Source organism: Mesoplodon bidens (assembly GCF_964165515.1).
Source record: "Mesoplodon bidens genome assembly, chromosome: 8".
Taxonomy (NCBI): Eukaryota; Metazoa; Chordata; class Mammalia; order Artiodactyla; family Ziphiidae; genus Mesoplodon; species Mesoplodon bidens.
Window position 1 is genome coordinate 23,387,689 of NC_138165.1, and position 20,045 is coordinate 23,407,733.

Sequence of the window (20,045 nt, forward strand, 5' to 3'; positions counted from 1 at the left end):
GAAAGATCCAAACTTCCAAGCCCAAGACCCCAAGAATCTCTGCCCACCCCCGCACCCACCCCCCACCGCCACGTCTGCCTGCAACGCTAGCGGCTCTGGCCGCTAGCGGCTCTGGCGCAGAAATTCTCAAATTGCAGTTATAGAGAAGCAGAGGTGAACTAGAAGGGCCGTACCCCTCCCTCCTCGCTCGGCTGGAGTTCCCCAATCCAGGGCCCAAACCGCCGCGGCTGGGGCTGGGGCCTAGGGAGGGGGGAGGAGGGACTTCCACGTAAAGCTCAGAATTCGCAGCCCTTCCCGGAAGCCAGCCAACGGTTTTTTGTTTGTTCGTTCGTTTGCTTTCTTTTTATAAAAAAAACTAGAGAAGGTTGGGCCAGGCTGGACCGGGTTGAGCTGGGCTGGGCGTCAAAGGGGGATCGCGTTGCCTGGGTGTTCAGCAGGTTGATTCGAGCAGAAAGCGATGCTCGCCGCGACTTGTTAATAGGGCGGGCTGCTAATTAGCTGCAAGCTCTTCACAGACGCGTTCGCTGCGGCGGAGCTGCACCTGTGCGAGCTGGGGAGGCCTGGGAAGGCCGGGAAGGTCCAGGGAGGTCCAAGGAGACAAGCGCGAGAGGCCGCGGCCCGTTCCCTTACTTAGGTGACTGTAAACCAGGCCCCAGAAAATCTTTCCAGGAGTCCAACTTAGATCCTCCACCTCCAACTCGAGCTCCCCTCTCACAGCCAGGCCTGGGGAGTCAGGGCTGCTCTTCCCCCCGCCCACTGCCCTGGCGCGGCCCTTCTCCCCTACCACCCCAGTTATCAATACCGCCCCTTCGCGATTCGGAAGAAACGGGAAGGTACTTACAGCGGCGGTTTCTCACGGTCCCGAACCTGTTGCAATGAAAACGGGGGTCACTTAAATTCCACAGGATAATAAAGATAGATGACACACAGAAAAATGACAAGGCCCAGACACCCCGCCAATACACAGACCTCCCTCCTGCTTCGGGTGCCCGCCCCCAGGAACTGCGCCAAGTTCTCCGAGCGCGGAGCGGGAGACTGCAGTGCTCAAGGGCAGACCCACGAGGTAGGAGAGTATGGCCCCCATCACCTCCCCCACTCTATGCACCCCTTGAGCAAAACCTTACTTTTCGCTTGGCCCGACTCAGGCTGTCTGTAACAGGGTTTCCCCAGTGGGAAAACGGGAAGCGAGGAGAAAACGGGCCTTTGTGTGTTTTCTTCTGCACAATCGGCGGGGTGGGCGCAGGTCCACTGGGGAGGGGGTTAGCCGCTGCATCTGTCCCCTGCCCCAGCTCCCCGTCTGTCTCGCGCTAGGAGCAATTCAGACCCCTTTTCCAATTTCAGATTGGTTTCAAATTCCCCAGCCCTAACCAGCACTCCCCTAAAACTGTCTTTTCCTTCCCAAAGAAGGACCAGGCAAGGCTGGAACTTGCCTTCCCACTTCTGCTCTAATTCAAAACAAAGAGCAATCTCCAAGGGAAATGAGGACCCAAATGATAACCAAGGAAGAGGAAAACCGATGGGTTTAAAGGTAAATGGCAATGCTTTAGACTGTTATCCAGCTCTATGGATATGACATCATTTCGTCAGCATTTTTGCTGGAGGACCCACAAAGCAATCTTACAAAGCAGTGATCCTCACAGGGGCTGGTGTCCAGCTTTAAGTTTTCAGTCTCCTCTAGTTTTATTCTGGGATGGCAGTCTTCTCTGAGAAATCACAAAGGCAGAGCCATCTCCATCCTTATCCTTTCTCTCTGTCCACCTAGACTACCCGTTTTATTCCACTTCAGAAGCAGATGCCCCATTATGAGGAGGAGAGAGACAGAAAGTCCCTCTTGTGAGGTGGGAGCCCTCAATTCCTAACTTTCTATGTCTAGAAGGGAGAGGAGAAAACCAGGATTCCCATCCTATTTCTTGATTTAGGTTTAAGCTAAAATTAAAATTAACTTCCAGGGGACTTCTCCCCACACCAGGTGGAAAAGATGGGGCAGAGAAATCCCCCACCCCTGGAGTTGTCCTGGAAGAAGTAATAAGTGACTTACTGATTTTCTCTCCTAGTGGGCAGGGGAGCTGGGAGCAGACCTGTCTCCTGAGCCCGGCGCTAGCTGGAGCCTCTCACTTTTCTATTGCTGCTTCAGGAACCAAGCATCTGCACTTGTATGCTCTTAACCTAATTTACGGTGGGAATTATATTTTGGCTTGTCAACTCTCAAGCCATAAAACAAAGTTTATTGGGATCACGTGTTCGTAAATGGCCACTCAGGTTCCATCTCTGGCAGAACCATAAATAACCTTCTGCTTTAAACTTTTATTCACTAAATAAAGGTTCACTGCAACTGTTCCCTCACATTTAAATAGTTCCAAATATCTAGGATGCAAGGAGGGAGTCATATTCATATCAATACCCCAGGCTTTTCAAATAGCATCTTTTCAGGGATGTCTGTTGAGACTGGGAGATAGTGCTATTTGGAAAAGGCTGGTTGATGGGCATGTCTTATGATTCTTTGGCTGCATCCGCTGTGAGTACCATCAACTCCTTTATTTCAATCATTTTTTAGCTTTGGATGTGGTAAATAAAGAGGAAAGCCAAAGGCCGCTTCTTACTTGCTTATACCAGAAGTTATTTGAGATTTTGTTTTAGCTTCAATAAGAAAAGGGTGGTTGGGGAGACGCTGGGTGGGCTTGGGGGGTGGGGGGCAGCTGGAGTTAACACTTGGCTCTGTATTGTTGCGAATGAGCTCAGCGAAAGTTGAAGGTAGCCACATGCCTAGAGGTTTCTATAGTTTGCTTAGATCTGGAAGGGAAGCCTTTGCAAGTGACCAAACTGCTTAAAACAGCAAGACTTGGGGTTTGGTAAAGTGAGAAAGTGGAGAATAGCCCCATCGGCATCTTTGGCGACTGAAGCTCTAAAGAAGGTTATAAAACAATAAAACAGCCCTGGTGTGAAGGGGACAGGGTGTGAGGAAGTAAATGAGGCTCTCAAGGAACCCAAGCCCAGGAAGTCAGATGTCCCCAGTCCCATAGTGTCCCAACCACAGGGCTTGGGGGTCCAAATCTGGGTGGGATCCTCTCTCTCCCCCACCCTTACCCTTCCACCACCACCAGAGGGAGAGCCTAAGAGAGGGGCAGGCAGCGGGCTCTCCTGCTGTGAAAGCCAAGAGAAGGAGCTTGGGCCGAGCACTGATCCATGGAGTAGAATGTGCCACACTATGCCTGAGGTAGGCGGGGGTGAGGAAGACGCCCCCAGCTCCCACCAAGGGGAGTGAGTGAAAAGAGAATTGACACCCAACATCCTTCCATAGCCTGCCAGAGTTGCTACCAGTGTGAAAACGTATGATTTTGACTATTCCGATTAAAAGAATGGGTGTTCTGTGTAGCTTTGTAAAGCACATATACATCTATGATTTCTAAATCAAATTCAGTTGTAAAAGTTCTCATCAGCAAACCCATCAAGCCCTTGAAAGAGACTCCTTTCCACAAAAATCTCTTTGCATCCTAATTTCCACCCATTCTCTGTGCATTTCTAAACCCATTTCTTGATTTCACTTTCACTGGCTAGAAAGCAGGGGGCTATTAGCCCGGACTGTACGGCATCTATTTCTTCCCTCCCCCCGCCATTAGCCACTTAGGAGTACCTTTTTCTTTTACAGTTGGTAGCATCTGTTTTTAAAATATGAGTAAAGATCAATGCTTTAAAAAATGTTTTCTGACTCTATTAGCACTAGGTGAGCAGCTTCTAAACAAGCCTCTGTTAATCCACTGTAAAAAAATAACAAAAGTTTGAGGGGTTGGGAAAAGCCTTCTTTATTTGTCCTTAAGTTAATAAAAGAGGATGAATCAAAGGACCTATGACATTCTAGGCAATTGTTATGAGCTTTTTATGGGGGAGGGGCCATGTAAAGAGAAGACCAGGCTGAGGAGATGGTGTTTGAAACAATGTCTGACACCTACTCAGGGCTCAGTAGATACTTTTTGAATGAATGGTGGTAAAGGATGGTAACTGGGACTTGCCTGCAGTATTCACTGTGGCTTTCGTAAGAATAAAACTATATAGCCTACTCTGTACATTTAGATAATAACAGCAAAGTAACTAGCTATGCGTAGGGGAAAAGGAGAAAAGAAAGGAAGACACTGAGGCAGACAACTTCAATTACTTTCTAGTCTTAGAACAGCCAGGCGACATGATTAAAGGAGAGAGTGTCTAACTCCCTCCAATCTTCCTTGGCCCCTGCCCTCAATGCTGGGCTTCTGTAGATGAATGACAGAGTGCAGATGGGGAAGAGCAAACCCTGTCTAGTAAGAAGGCTAAGCACCAGGGAGAACAGAAGACTACTTTGGGCCAATTTGTTGGTTTTTTTCCAAGGACTTTCAATGGTGGTGGTAACAGTCCTGAAGAAGAGGTCGGGGAGAAGAGGTGGGGTGGGGGCCTTCTTAAAAACCTGTAAGGAATTTGGGTTCTGGGTAAATTGAGACTCTGGACACTGTCCTTCCCCACTGGGCTGGAAAAAGCCAGTCCTGGGAATTCCTGCTCAGAGAGCTTCCATGAGCTAGGGTTCCCTGAAGGAACCCAGATGCCAGAGCTGCTCCCAGGAAGGAGAGACTGAAGGGGCCCCAAGAGGCATCAGCTGCACTCCAAATGTATTGAGGTCCACTCTCTGCCCACCTAAGGGCCCTTGCTATGTGGCCCAGGAAAGAATATCCTGACCTTGATTTTCAAGAGGCCTCTTGCCCAGAAGTGGTACTGAACTCTTCCCTTAAACTGTCTGCACAACCAGGATAGGTGGGGATGGGACTTTGGATGAACTCCCTAGGCTGGGGGCTGATAAAGAAAGACTGCCAGGCCAGGCACTTAGGGACACAGGCTGGCGGTAGAGCCAGAAAAGGGCTGAACAGGGAGTCCCAAGCAGGAGAGAAATATAATTCCATATTCCTGGCATTATATCCCATCACTGAAAGAGGACCACTTCTCCTGCTACCCCCACCCCTCCCCCCTAAATGGAGTCTGCTCATTGGAGCTCTGCCTTGGTGTCCTCTGGGAAGGAAAGGTGACCCCAGAGGGAACCACTCTAACAGTGAGATGTGGCATCCAAAAGAACAGGCTCTGGGGCAGGATCTCTGATGGCGGGGCCAGAGATTGGAAAAGGCTCCAGCAGTCCCAAGAAAAGCAGGATCTGGGGGGTTACCTAAGTCCTTTGAGAACCAAGAACAGAGGGTAGATGGCACAAGAGATGGAGGTGGCTGGGTGGCTACAGCACTGCCCGGTTTCATGGGCCAAACTCTGCCCGACATGATTGATAGCAAAAGAGACTAGGTGGGTTTGGACAGAAAATCTGACCCAGGTGGACTCCTGGTTAAGCCAAGAGAAGCAGCTTGACCAAGGGCTGCAGAGGCCCTCTTACGAAAAGTCTATAGTCAGAAGTCATGGAGGCCAGGGTTAAGGCGTAGAACCTGGTTGCAGGGTGTGTGTGTGTGTGCGTGCGTGCACATATGTGTGGGTTATAGCCTGAAATAGTATACATATAATTATTTTTAAAAGATATAAATAATCTAAAAAATTGGAAGGGCTGATGGAGATTTGGGGGGCATAGGCCTCTTTAAGACACACCTTGACATCACTGTGGCCCAAGTTTGGAGCTGTGGCTCAGCCACGGTCCTGGAGCCCAGATCTTGGAACACAAGCAGATTAAGGGGGAGTCGGGCACTCCTTGCCTCCTTTGCTGTTGCTCACTGGCCTTTTGCTTTCCCACCCTATCCCAGCTTTCAAGAGACTGAAAAGAGGGTACTTGCCCTGGGGCTGTAAAAGAGGATGCTTGGCCTAGTGGGTGTGACTGATGGGTGGTGGTGGAGAAGGTGACTCCAGAAGGTGGAAAGTAGGGGCTGCTCTGTTGTAAGGCCTGAGCCTTCTGTAGTAGTCACAGATGTGCCCATGTGGGTGTGAAGCCTCCCCTACCTGACATCTGCCCACTGAGGAGCTAGGGGCACTTTCCTCCTAGGTTTGGCCCTGAAGTCTACCTGTAGGCAGGGGCCAGACACTGAGACCCAAGGGAGCGGGGCCTATGAGGCCCACTGCAGCAAAAGAAAAAGTCCCAGATCCATGTTCTCCTGTGACCAAACCTCGTCCTGTCTTCTCTGTACAATTCAAGGATTAGGTGAGTGAACCAGTCTCTTTCATCTCTGAAGGTCTAGGCCTGATTATTGAACAGAAAAAGGATACTGATGATAAGGAACTCCTATTGAATGCTTGTTATTCAATATGTGGTCGAAACAGGTGTTGAATGTTTGGCTTGTGCCAAAAAAAACTATTTTAAGTGCTTAATCAGTGAGTTAATGTATGTAAAGTAGTTAGAATAGTACTGGGCATATAGTAGTGCTGCGTAAGTAAAAATCCTCATAACAACATTTGAAGGTACTCTTATTATCCCTACTTTCTAAATGAGGAAACAAGCCCAGAGAATTTGCCCTACTTGCCTAAAGTCACACAGCAGGTAAGTGATAAAGATTTAAAAGAAGGCAGGTCTGTACCCAGAACCTACTCGCCTCTTTGAAAACATCTCCAAGTTAGCAAGGGATCAATGTGTCCTTCCCTATATGGGAGCAACTAGTCAGCTTATGGGGTAGTGACATTAGAAAACCTAATTAAGGAGGGAGCCCCCAAACCTAGGGGAATGGCTGTTGCTGAATGGTAGAGAGAACTTGGCCTCTGGAGACCAAAGAACCATAGAAGCAGGAGAGACCCTTGACCAGTACGCAAACATAAGCATACATCCTAACTGCCATGGTGGAAAGTGTTTACAAACTGCAGGTTCTGGACATTCTGATTCAGTAAGTATGGCAAGAAACACAGGAACCTGCATTATAAACAAGAGGTTTGAACGCAGGCCTTCATTAAGAATCACTGCCCTAAAGTAGGGAAAAGAGGGAGACAAAAGACTGTGCTGCCAGGAGGCAACGAGGAACAGTGGGGTTGGATCCGAGCCAGTCGTTGAAGTTGGGTGTCACAGCTGATGCAATACCCCATGGAGCCCACCAAAGGCCTGAAATGGGCGCAATGGGGAAACAAGAGTGTATGGGTGGTGTGGAAAAGGGGAGAGAGGAGCATCTGCGTTGTTCTCAAGCCGCACAATCAGTGGGATTCACCCGGGATCTCAGAGCCTCGAGGGAGGCCCGAGGAAGTCCCAGGACACAGGCCTTGTTCTAGGTGAGCCAGGGGCGAGGCCTGTCAGCTTGAGGGAGGAGGGGCTGAACGCTCGGCTTTTCAAGTCTACCGGTCTAGGTACCAGGAATTACGGGAAAGGAAAGTGGCAAGAACAGCAGCCCAAATGAGGGGGCTGGTTGGGATTGGGCGCAGCTTGCCCCACCACCGGACCCTAACTCTTCCTGCTCTTAGGAGCCCAGCGCGCGAAAATCGCGCCCCCTCCAGGAAGGCAGAGGAACTGAGGTGGCCCGCCACCCCCGAACCTGCCTTCTGACTCTGGGGACTCTGGGCTGCCTCTGCTCGGGAAGCCGCCCCTGGGTGTAGGCGCAGCACCGCCAACTCTCCGCGCAGGCGGAAAACACTTGGCGGAGGCGGAGGCGGGGGCGGAGGGGCGGGGGTCACGTGTCCTCCCCTCCCCCCAGCCGCTGGCGCCCGGGACATCTCCCGCGCCTCCGTAACCCACAGGACGCTTGTCCTACAGCGCCTCCTCCTGGACAAGGTGCCAGACAGCAGAGCAGGGGGACTGCGCCAGCCCCGGAAACCCGAGGCCCCGGCTTCTTCGCGCGGGCGGAGGTCTTCCCGCGCCAGAGGCTGCGAGCTGGTCCTCCTGTCCCCTGGGGCGGTCAGGAGTTGAGAGGGCTCTGAGGCCGCCTCCCCCCGCAGCACTGACAACAAGCTCGCGGCCCAGGAGCGTGCATCCTCCATTAATTAGGCGAGCCCAGGCGGAAAAGCCCTCCAGTTTGTCCGTTTATTTATTTATTGTTTGACCGCTCTCTGCTGAGCCAGTGGTCCCCACAGAGCCCTCGAACGTGCTGCGCTGGCGTAACAAGATCTGGGAATGGTCCGGCTGAAGGATTGGCCTGAAGTTTGGCGGTTTGAACAGGCGCCAAGAGGAAAGGCCTTTTCCCAAAGCAGAAGCACCAGGCTGAAGAAAATCTATACACTTCCCCAAGGATCAGATACACACACACACACACACACACACACACACATATATATCTTCTTTTAAGGTGTTAGAAATGTATGTGTGAGTGCTTATTTTAACACCTTGAAAGAAGATTTGGTTTCCTTTTTGCCACTAGCTCGCATTTGCAGACTGTTTCTAAAGTACAGATTTAAATTGGGGTGGGGTGGTGAGTCAAGATGATTGAAAATAACGTAGTCAAGGGCAAGATGTTTGACTATATTTAGAATGAAGGCTGGAATAAAGGAAAGATGAGTGGCGAATCCTGAGGGAGGAGTTGGAGAGATCGGGTTATATCTTCCTGCTCTGAGTCCACTCGCCCCCTCCCCCCTTCCGTGCTTTGCTGGTTGGATCCCCAGGCTGGGCTATTTCATTGCACATGCGCCGGACGCTGGGCAAGCGGGCAAGGCAGGCTCTTCGGGGCACTGAGCTGTGCGGTAGCTGTGCGCAGTGCTGGGCGGTGTGAGGCACCGCGCACTGCTTCTGCGCCTACCTCCAGAAGCGCTTGGACGCCCCATCTTAGAGAGGCAGGAAACATACTTTTTCAGGAAAACCTGTGTTAAAAGCCTCAAACGTGATCTGCAAGCCCTGTTGCGCCAAACCAACAAAATCGCCATGTTGCCGGTGAACCCTCTCAAGGTTTTCGTTTGGATCAGCAGTTTCACATCTAATGCACGCCTTCTCCCAAGTCGTTAATCAAGGCGGGGTGGGGGAGAACCACCTTACGTTCAGAGAGCACAACTTTTCCCTCAGTCTGCACAACTATGAAGTCTAAGGGACCAGTTCCTAGAAAGAGGGTATCTATTCACACCAATTCCGGAAAAGTGGCCCTAAATTGGACTTAAATCGGAATTCCGAGTTCTTGGTGGCTTCTCCCGAGCTTCCGGTGCCCCCGCGTGCCCTGCCCGGCGGCCGCACTGCGGCAAGGCCGTAAATACCTCTAACAGCTGCCTGCCAGTCCAGAGTGAAATACTGTCTTTGTTCCTTCCCCTGCTTCTCGAGCTCGGAAAACAGAATTCTGGTGAAATATATTTATTTGGAGGAGCATCTGACAGGAAAATACGTTTGGTTTTCAGCCCTGGTGCTTGACCACATTTATAACAACGAGCTTTTTTCTGGTCCTCCCGGAGAGCACAAGCCCAGCTCACTGCCTGACCTTAGACACTGAGGCCCGGACGTGCCACCGGCTCCCTGATGTACAAAGGGATAGAGGTTCGGCCCAAGGACGCTGAGAGTTACACTCCCCCACTTGTGAGGTCCTAGGGTCCAAGTGTTCTTTTTTAATTTCGTTTAATTTTTTAAAAATTGGGTTAACCGGGACAGTGGGGGCATTTCTGGCAGTGGCAAAAGCGTTAACTAGTCTCCTCTTGGACTAAATGGCCTGCGTTCAAATGTGATTTGCAGATTATTTATTCCCTTAGATGCAATTGACCATTTAAGCTCTTAATGCAATTGACCATTTAAACTCTTAATGCTACTATGGGACTTACAAAGAGCCCCCTAGTCCTCCATATCTGCCCATGACGTCACCCTCTGCTGCGTAATCGGACCTGCAGCCCGCCCAGGTTCTCAGTCACTTGGGCGCGTTCAGCCACCGAACCCAGGGAAAGGCGACTGAAGCTCTGAACACAAGGGCTTGGCCATCAAGGCCACAACTCATCCCCACCCCCACTGAGCTTTCAGGCAACCTAGGGGCTCCTTAGGCTCTGGAGTTGCCAGGGGAGGGCCTTGTGAGCCCCTGACCAGGGCCCTGCTTTTCAGTAGGTAATGCTCTAAACCAATATGAAAGAAGATCTCAGCAGTACCGTAATAGAGAAATATTCACAAAATACAGACGTTCCAGATTTAAAAATCACTCTGAGTTTCTAATTTGTTAGTGATCATAGGGATCCACGACAATTCTGCTAGACGTCAACTGGCCGCTAATCGTGGCCCTCCATTTTGAAACTCGCATGATTCCATCGTTAATTACTAAAAATACCTTTCTACAAAGATGTCATTTATTGTTCAGAAATGCTTTTACGGCCAACACGGTTACACTGGAATATTTGGGAGAACATTAAAATGTTAGGGTTTTCCTCTGGGTGCTTGAAAAAACGATACTCCGCTGCGCGCAGGTCAACCTCATGCGCAATGCGGCAGATTGTCCCAAAGGTTTTAATATTTCACAACGTGTCCACGAGAGAATAGGCAATAGGATTTGAGAACTGCATCCTCAATTGCCGTTCAAAATCCGTGGGAGAAAATAGCATTTTTTTCTGCAAATAATTTTCTTTCGACTCATATTTTGGTCCAGTAATTTTGAAGTAGAGTTGGAAATGTTGCTCTATAATATTCATTCGTAGGCAACACACACACACACACACCACGACAGTACATTTAGAGAGCAAAATATCTACTCTTTTCCCCAATCCGGCAAATAAGAAACACACGCGATGTCTGAACTTAGACATGCTTCGAATTTCTGAAATGTCTCTTGGTTTTTCCCCAAGACCTGCACCAGATTTTCTGATACTACCACCTCTGAAAACATGCATCCATTTTGTGGCATAGAATAATCCAAATTCACCTGACAGATTATGAGATGTGTGAGGAACCTTTCTTGAATTGTTACAAAAATTATCTAAGACCTAGAGAAGCAGTTAATATTTAAAATTCCATCTCATATACAAGGCCCAATAAACCATAAACCCTAGAAATTAGCATCACTCATCAAAGCCTAGATTATCAAACCAAGCACGTCCTGATACACAGAATCCACCCCACCCACAAGCTGCAACCCTCAAAACACACCTGTTAGCCTCCCAGGTACCTCTGACCACAGACAAACCGCAAAACACCGCTCTATACTACAGAGTGCCTTTAGTGACCCCCAGCAAAGCTGACACATCCAGGAACCATCTGCACACTCTTCACAGGGTGGGGATCGAGGGGCTCTCCATCTATGCCGCTATCCACCTCCCATAATCTCCAGAGGAAATAAGGCTTCCCTTCGACTTCTGAGCTCAGCCGGACCCCACCCGGGGCCCCAGGGGACGCCCGCTCAGAGACGGAGTGATCTGGGGCAGGGGGCGTAGGCAGCCACTCCCAGGTCCCGGGGAAGGGGAGGGGGTCGGGCAGGGATCTCCGAACTGCCCAAACGGGTGGGCGCCTCGAGCTTCTCGGTGGCAGCGCTGTGGGCGCGGGGAGGGGACGGCTCTTACCGGAGGTGCCGAGCTGGAGGCGGCGGTCGGCCGGGGCGGCTGCTGTAATCCACTAGGCGCTGCCGGGCTACGCGCGCTCTGCGCGGCAGGGACCCGCTCATGTTAGAGAAGGAGACGCGTCGGAACCACGCGGCTCGGTCACCCAGAGCAGGCCGGCTGCTCCCGGCGGGCGGTGTCGGCGCCGGCCGGGGCCTCGGCGCCCCGGATTCCTTCCGGGCTCTCCCGCCCGCCGGGCTCCCCATCGGCTCCGGGGGCGGCAGCGGCGCGGCCGGGGCGAAGGGGCGGCGGGGCCAAGTTGGGCGCCGGGCGGGAGCCGAGACCGCCGCGGACCCCGCAATCCCGCAGCCGGAGACTGGAGCCCACCTCTGCGGAGACAAAGGTTAGAAAAAGAGGGGGTGAGGCTCTAGGAAGGCAGAATGCGGGGGGAAATTCGCCTGGGAAATCAGGAAAAAGGCCGTGAAGGCGAGCGGAGCCTGCACATGACCAGCCGCAGCCAATGACGACCGCAAATAGGTCATAAAAAGGTCTATTACCAAGTTGTAAATTTTCTTCAAACAAAAAGGAATTTACTGCAATTCCTTGCGGATTTTGCACATACAGCTCGCAAGCGCCATGTTTTTTCCTCTTTCTCTCTCCTCTTCCCTCTTCTCTGTTTTTCTCCTCTCCTTCCTCCCGCTCCTCCTCCTCCTCTTCCTCCCTCCCTCCCTCCCTCCTCTCCTCTTTCTTCCTCTACGTCCCTCTCTACTGCTCTCTCTGCCTTTCTTGCCTTCACGGTTCCTTTTTCTAGGAATTCTTTTCCTTTTATTTTTTCTTTTGGTGGTTTGGCTTGAAACCTCTGCTCATTGGGCGCTGTGTTACAGGGAGAATGAGTGCGGTGTACTGCCCCCCGCGCTCGCTTGGGGAGGTGATCCTGGCGGTCACCCCTCCAACTCTCCCCTCACTTGGCTTCCCCTCCCCTTACCTCACCAAAAGGCCGCTCTGAAAGAGCAGACAAGCACTTTCGGTTTTTGTCCCTCTCGTCTCCAGGCAAGCCAGCCCGTCTGACCTTGCGCAGAAAACCTGGGCTCTGCAGGCCAAGAAAATGTGCTCTCCCCCCACCAACCCTCTCCTACATAAGTTGGGGTCCCTCCCATTTCTTCCAGTTTCTGCGGTAGGAGAATTGCCAACCAGCTCAAAGGCTGGAAATGGTTTTATGTACTTGTCAACTTATCCAAAATAATAGTTTGAACTCCCAATGTCTATCCTTTTCCTCGGCATAAACATCCTCCTGAACAGTCCTGGGTTAGAGGAGAGGCAATCTTTTTGGATTCCCTCTGAAACCCCTTGTTTAAGTCTCCCTCCCCTAAGTGCAATTCTCATTTATATGGAATTAACTGTAGCCCCTCTTCCCTTGCCCCCCAAATGTTTGTCCACTGACAAGCCTGGTCAATGCAACATTGAAGAGGAGAGGGGCTCCATTTGTTTAGGGAAAAAGCAACTCCCCAGTTTCAGGCTTGAAAAAAAAATAGTCCTTCTTCTTCAAAGGCAGGAGTCACATTCCCTTTGCACTTCTCATGGAAGCTGCCCCAGTGAACCCCAGCTGAAAGTAAATGTCCTTGGCTGGCTCCCCTCATCATTAATGCATGGGCATGGCCATCAGGCTTTAGAACCTGCCTGTTAAGAGGTAACCTCTCACCCCCCATCCTTTCAAGGACACTGTCTTTGGATTTCTAGTAATACGTTTATAAACATTTGCGTTGGATGTCTATTTGAAAGTTCTCTATTAACATTCTCACACCCAGTAGTACCTAAGTGGACATGGACTTAAGCAGGAAGTATGCAGCACCCTCTGGAGCAGGCCATTTGTATCCCTTGAAAAAGCTCCGATAACCTTGGATGTTTTTGATTAAAGTACTTCTGTTGTCACGTGTCAGCAAAAGTCATATTCTTTCTAGAAAAAGTCAGTGGGCTCCAACTTTTCTGGAGGTAACCATAGCTGCAGCCAGGGTCCATTAAAATGTTTTCTCTCTTCCCCTGTTCACCACCAGATGCTCGAGGATTCAGCAAACACTGGGGAAGCAGAGGACAGAGGTTTGGTCGTGAAATAGCAACACCTTCTGCACTGAAGAATAATTAAACAATATTTTTAATTATACAGGAAAATCAAGCACGTTGTTGGACCCTCCCAAGCTAGAGCACTTTACACTGGTCTGTACATGGAGAACTGAACAGAGCTTGTTCAATTCTGAAATATTCTGAGAAATTACTTCAATTGTCAATTTTCCTCTACCCAAATAAAGGCAGAGCTTTATGACCCTCCTTTTCAGCTGGGGGAAGGAGGGCTGGGAAAAGACTGCATTTTTGAAAAAGCAGCCATATTTTGCACTTCTCCCCCATGTGCAGCCTGTAAGCCATGTGCTGGGCTCTGTGGAATCTCACAAAATGGGAGTCCCTGAACTGACTTTTCTCTAGGAACCATTGAGACCCACACCCTCTTTTGTGTGTTTCCGGTCCACGCAAACAGAGAACCTAAATCACTTTGGACTCTTGGTTTTCTCATCCAGTGTTAACATTGGAGGGTCCGATTTTTCGGTAAACGGTTTACAAACCTCTCTAAGCAGACTCTCTAAGCAGTCCAGAGCACCAGAGTGTCGGCTGTTTGCAAAGGGTTCTCTGAAGGTTTATGCAAATTGCTGCAGCAAAAATGTTGGTTTGCTTATTGCCGCAAACCCTCGGATGTTTTCAGATTTGAGCCAATTAGAAGGGCATCTCCTGCACTCATCGTTGCGAGTTGTCTGCATGAAACACTGTGATGGGGGTTTCTAGCCACTGTAAGAAAGAAGGTGGTGAGTGTGTGTGATCTGTAATTCCACAAGCTCTTTATTTGGAGACAAATCTATGCTTTTCGTAGCTACAAAAGGAAGCATATATACCTACATTCATTACCAACACTTTCTACACATGACTAATCTACATATATGTACAAATACACCAAATATATACCAAAAATACCAAATTTGTAAATGTACAAATACTCTCAAATGTACTAATTATTACAACAGCCTTTTTCTGTACATGAGCTACGAGTTTACCATGGGTTAGGGGGCCGATGGGGCCAGAAGGTACAACACTTTCAGAGTAGCACAAAATGGAGAGGAAATAAGAACATTTTTACCTCCCTTCCTTCACTGATTTCCACATATATCCATGCACCAGGTCCCACACCATACAGAAAGTCTTGCCCATATCAATGGCTCTAAAAATGATTTTGGGGGAGCATTGTTGTGTAGGAGAGAGCGAATTTTGCTAATAGAGGAGTCTCTGAAATGGAGGGCAGCTGGAGCTCAGCCAGCACCAGTCTCTAGCCAGCTTACTCCCACCCTCTCCCCAGCCAGGCTGTTCCCTAGCCATGCTTTCAGGCACTTGGTATAGTTGCTCTACCCAGTCAACAGCAGAGTCTCAGGCAACACACAGAGCAAAATGTTTCCAAATGCAGCATGCACGTTTGCAGCTGTCTCCTCTCCTGCACCACCCTTGATTTAAAATTGTCTTTCCTGGCTCAGGTCAGCGAATGCCACAGCCACGGCCTCTTCCCTGGATAGAAAGCCAGGTGGTGCTTCGCCTCTTGCCGAACCAGTGCCAACATCTCCGTGGTCCTTGAAACAGCAGGCAAACAGCTCACCAACGCCTGAGGGGGTGATACAGGCCTAAAACTATAGGATTCCAGTTTCTTACCTGTGCAATAAAAGCCACTCTGGAAATTAAAATGTACCCCTTTAAAAATATACAGGCATCTAGAAAAAGAAGAGAATTCTTCAATGCCTACCTGATGAAGGTGCTTTCCCTCTTGGGGGGAGGAATGTTAGTTTACTTGAATTTCTCCTCTTCCCTCCCGCCGCTCTTCCCCCTCCTCTTCCCTCATAAAATGGCAGCTGTAGGAGCAGCCTCAAATAGAAAATGGGTATCTTGTTAATAACAGATCCCAAACCCCAGCATCAGCGCCAGCTCAGTGGAATAAGCCGTGGTGTAACCTGGACTCTGGGTTGTTCCCCACTGGACCTATGACTCCAGTCCTTTGTGAAGTTCAAAGCTTTCCAAGTATCTTATCAAGGTTATTTAGAGCAAAATGAAGCTGGGATAGCCTAGCCAGCCCTCTCTAGAATGAAAGAGAGGCCCCCCTCCTTGCACTGATTTATTTATTTTTACAGCAAGGGTGCACATACCCCCCCCCGTTTTAAAAAATCAAATAGACGCTTTAGCAGGATGTTGCCTTCACGTGAGCCCAGGCAATTGTTCCTGACTCAGGAAAAGGGTTATTGACGGCGCTCAAAGACACTAGCTCTAGAAAAAGATTCATTTCTTTTATTGAGGAGCTAGCTATGTTCTGCAGCGGTTGTTTACACTCGGATTTTTCTGCGTTTGCTCTCAAGGATTGTTTCAAATAGGTGAGGCCAACCTGGAGAACAGCAGAGGACGTACCAACCGACATCTGAGACGTGCACAGCAAGTTGGCTCACAATGGGCGTGCAAACAGAGCGAAGGGAATACAAATAAATATGGCACCTCCTCAAAAAAACAGAATCACAGCGGTGGCCACAGCACAGAGACCTAGCAATTTCAGGCAATACCAAGCACAGTTCAAAACGAAAGCAAGTTCAGAAACGAGAGGCGTTCCACAAGGCGACTTGCCAAAGTAAAAAGTATATGAGTGAAAATGTTATAATTGGCTTTTCAAGTATTCATTCACTCTAGATGATTAAATTGCCATAATTTGTATAAACTCTAGAAAAATGATTAAATGTCAACTTTGACATTGTCCTGAAACTTCTGTCACTGGCCCAACATTTTCCCCAAGTTTAAGGCAGCTGCAGAGCCAGGACTACACACTACACTCTTCAGCTAACATGTGCTTTTTGAATATTTGGCCCAGACTTTTTCCCAGAGATATTACATTTACAAAATACTCAAAGAAACCTTTTAGGAGTAAACAAAAGGCACCCGAACCATTCATTATAAAAGTAGAAAGAAAAAATATAAATAATACATTTTAATCAAATAATATAAAGTAAATATTCTGCAGGCATAATTTTTTTAAAAAAATTAATAGACTTCTTTTAATTTACTCACCATAAAGGAAAGATTTAAAATGTTCAAGTGCACTTGTTTGATTAATAAAGCATTTTATATTCAATTATTTAGTGCTAAACATTAGGAAGTTTACGTTGTTGAGGCAAAATCACCAGCTCAGCCATTAAAAACTACCATTATAAAAATATAGCTACAAGGTCAGTATCAAATTACTCTTACATAGGACAGCTCAAGGGCTGTTTCTGTACGACACTAGAAACTTTTTTAAAAAAACACCCAAATCCCTCTCAAAGCGCAGAAACCTCAAGAGCAGTGACATGAAGGTAGCTTGAAATACAGGTAAAGTCCTTTCCAACAAAGAAAATAGGTGGTGTTCACCAGAATATGCTGATCATTAGTTTCAATAATCTGCGGTAAAATTTTAAAGGTGGAAGTTAATTTGTCGGGCCTTCGGCTCGGTCTTCCTCCAGCTCTTGGGCTTCCTTTTTGGTTTCCCCATCCTTCACCTCCTGTCGGGAAACCGGGAATTTGTCCTTGTTGTTCTCCTTTTTCCATTTCATTCTCCTGTTCTGGAACCAGATTTTTACCTGTCTCTCGGTGAGGGCCAAGGCGTGGGAAACCTCGATTCTTCTCTTCCTGGTCAGATAAGGGTTAAAAAGGAATTCCTTTTCCAGCTCAAGGGTTTGGAATCGACTGTAGGTTTGTCTTCCTCTTCGTCTACCAGGAGCTGCTGATTAAAACAAACAGGAAAAAAAAAGGAAAATAAATGTTTTTAAAATGTAATGGTGCATCTGCAGGTTGCTGAAGGTTTCTGGAACGGGTCTAAGGGGTGAAATATACACAACTCTCCTTAGGTCTGATATATATATAGGATGGGCAGTCAAGAGGGGCAGTCAAGAGGGGCAGAGAAAACGTCTTCACAATCATTCTGTCCCCATCATCTTTAAATGGTTTCCACTTTAAAAAAAAGTTTATCTTACTTTATAAGAGTCACTGTAAGCTACACAAAAAGGAAAAGGAGAGGGAGAGGAAAAGGGAGTTTTAAAGCTACAACGTGAGATGAAAGCAGATTTCTCCCCCTCTCCCCGCTTAAAAAAAAAAAAAAAAAAAAAAAAAAAAGCATCCCAACCTTGTGGTCTCATCCAGGGAAACATTTGAGAAGGAGACGAGCTCTGATTTAAGTGGTCTGGGTCCTCGCCAATATTACCACTGGACGATTTACAGTCAGGATATTGTACCAGCTCGGCCTCTTGCTGGGTCGTAAAAATCGGCTGTCTCTGTAAGTTATCGTATCCGTAAAACTTCGCGGGCTCCCGGTGACAGGCAATCCCGCCGCAGGGGGGAGGCGGCGGCGGCGGAGGGGGGGCGGCCTGGTAGGCTGCGGCCGGGCTGCCCCCTCCGGGGTGGAAGTACTCCTGGCCGGGACCGGGGCCGCCCCCACCACCGCAAGCCGGCCCGGCAGGCGGCGGCGACGGGTGCGGGTGCGCGTGCGCCTGCGGGGGCGCGTGCGGGAAGCCGGCGGCGCTGTTGCCATAGAGCTGCAAGGCGGCGGCGGCGGCGTGGCGGCCGCCGACCTCTGGCGCGAAGTGACAGTCGTAGTAAGTGGGATTGATGGCCTCGCCGGCCGCCTTGTACTTGGAGTACAGCGGGTTCACGAAGTACGAGCTCATCGGGGCGGCGGCGGCCGGGGGCCGAGGAAGGGCGGCCCCGGGCGGGCGGGCGGCGCGGAGCAGACAGGGAACGCGCCTCAGCGCGACCGCACTGCCGCGGGGGCCTCTGGGGCGGCTGCTGGCGCCGCTGGGGCCGCCGGGCTACGTTGCTGCTGCCGCCCGCCCGCCCTCGCGTCGCCTCTGAGGCCGGGTAGCCGCGGGCACTCGGCTACCGGGCGCTCATGCTCCGCTCTCGCGCCCGCCGCCTCTACCTCGCGTCGCCTCCCTGGCGGGTCGCGGGGCCTCACCCAGCCCCCGCGTTCCACCGCCCGCCCGGCCTCTCCCGGCGCGCGCCGGCTCGGCCTCAGTAAAATCGCCGACGCCCCGGGTGACCTGCCCCGCTGCCTCCACTGTTTCCTCTCAAGCACCAGGCGGCCCTGCAGGAGCGCACCGGACAAGAAAAAAAAGTACGCCCGGCCCACGGGGACACTCTTTGGCTTCGGTTTACAAACCCCCGCTCTGGAGGGAAAAGGAAAAAAACACCCTCTGCCCACCGCCACCTCTCACCTCGCCCCCCCCCGCAGCCCCCTCCCACCGCTCTCGCCGCCGCTGCCGAGGCTGCCACCCCGGTGCGCCCCGGCGAGGCATTTTCGCACCAAGCCACTGCGCAGAGACGGAGCGAGATGGACGCGAGATAACCGCGCGGAGGGATCCGCGCGGAGGCGACACTGCTGCACACGGTGGACGGCTCACAGTGGCTGGGAGATGCCTCCGCCGGCCTTAAAGGGGGCCCATAAAGCCGCACTGCCAAGGGCTCGCCGTGCCCCCGGGGGCCGAGGGAATGCGGGCCACGGCCGGCGGGGCGGGGGCGCAGCAGAGCCTTACACTTGGCGGGGAGGGAGGCAGGGAGGACACTCCCAGGAGGCTGTGGAGCAAATGACTCCCTCCCCGGGCCCCTGGAGCAGCCCCTCAGAGGCTGGCTGTGGCTTTTGCGCCTTTGGACACGCGGGCGCAGCCCAGGGAACGAGGGCAAGCCGTGTAGAAGATCCGGACAGAACATTTGCGTTAGGTCCTATCCAAGTAATTTGATTAAAGGCCACAAGGGTGACCCCAATACCTTGCATTATCAAAGCGAATCTAAGCCCTTCTTTTCCAGCCGAGCGGGCCTTGTGGAAATGAGATGTACATTTACCCTTGAAGCACTGCACGCCTGGCTGAGGCTCCCAGGTTAATTGATATTTAATGGAAATCATGCCCATGAATATAGTTTCCATCATTTCACCCTCGATAGACGTCAGTACCAGGCGCAGGGGGGAGGCTGAAGAATGTGGCGGGGCGGGCGGGGGGAAACATTAGCATTGCTGAGGGAGTAAATAGAAAAGCGGACAGAAATGTTCCAAGGCGGGAAGGGAGGACTCACGCTGGGGTGGGTGGTATTTCCTCGGGCAAGACGCACGACTCCCGGGTCTCAGCCCCTGCGCGGAGCGGACCAGGGCAGGCGGTGGCCCCGGGCGGAGCACGGGGGACCGACGCCCGCGAGTCCCCCCTAGGAGTCTCCGGGCCGGCGTTCGGATCGCGCCGGTTCCAAGCAGCTGCAGGCGGCGCGCGTCTTCTGACGATTCTAGTTCATCCAACAAGCCGGTGAAGTTACCGCCGAGAGCGGGTGCCGGGCTCAGCTTTAAAAGTTACCGATTTTTCCAAAAGAAAAAAAAATAGAAACTCGTTCTAGCTTATGAGCGAGGAGGAAGAGGACCGTCCCGTGTCATGTGGGGAAATCGCGTGTGAATCGGCAAAATATTCTGATTTTAGAAACTCGCTTTGAAGCCGCTTGGCGTTACACCACCGTTCGCTTTCTCTTCCCCACATCTCCCACTCCCTCCTCCCGTTTTCATGTCCAATAAATGTAATAGGTCTATACATTTGAGTGCGTTTTCCTTTGCCTATTCTGCCTTTTTCGTGGGTTCTTTGGGT

At 50.7% G+C, this 20,045-nt stretch overlaps 2 protein-coding genes across 3 annotated transcripts in view; both read right to left on the bottom strand.

The window, feature by feature from the left end:
* Positions 1–11,429, bottom strand: part of HOXD3 (homeobox D3) — a 36,074-nt gene extending 24,645 nt beyond the window's left edge. The window contains exon 1 of the mRNA XM_081242533.1: positions 11,359–11,429. The gene's annotated coding sequence lies outside the window, so the exon portion shown is untranslated. The remainder of the gene's footprint in view (positions 1–11,358) is intronic.
* Positions 11,430–15,685: 4,256 nt separating this feature from the next.
* Positions 15,686–19,331, bottom strand: HOXD8 (homeobox D8). Of its 2 annotated transcripts, none has more exons than XM_081241976.1 (2): positions 17,555–19,331; positions 15,686–17,152 (listed from the first exon to the last, which is right to left on the bottom strand). In XM_081241976.1, the coding sequence occupies exons 1-2, from the start codon at positions 18,093–18,095 to the stop codon at positions 16,860–16,862; spliced, it is 834 nt and encodes a 277-aa protein (XP_081098102.1). In that variant the 5' UTR covers positions 18,096–19,331; the 3' UTR covers positions 15,686–16,859. The 2 variants fall into 2 exon arrangements, with proteins under 2 accessions (XP_081098102.1, XP_081098101.1); XM_081241975.1 differs by having other exon boundaries at positions 15,686–17,155; positions 17,555–19,328.
* Positions 19,332–20,045: the final 714 nt, after the last annotated feature.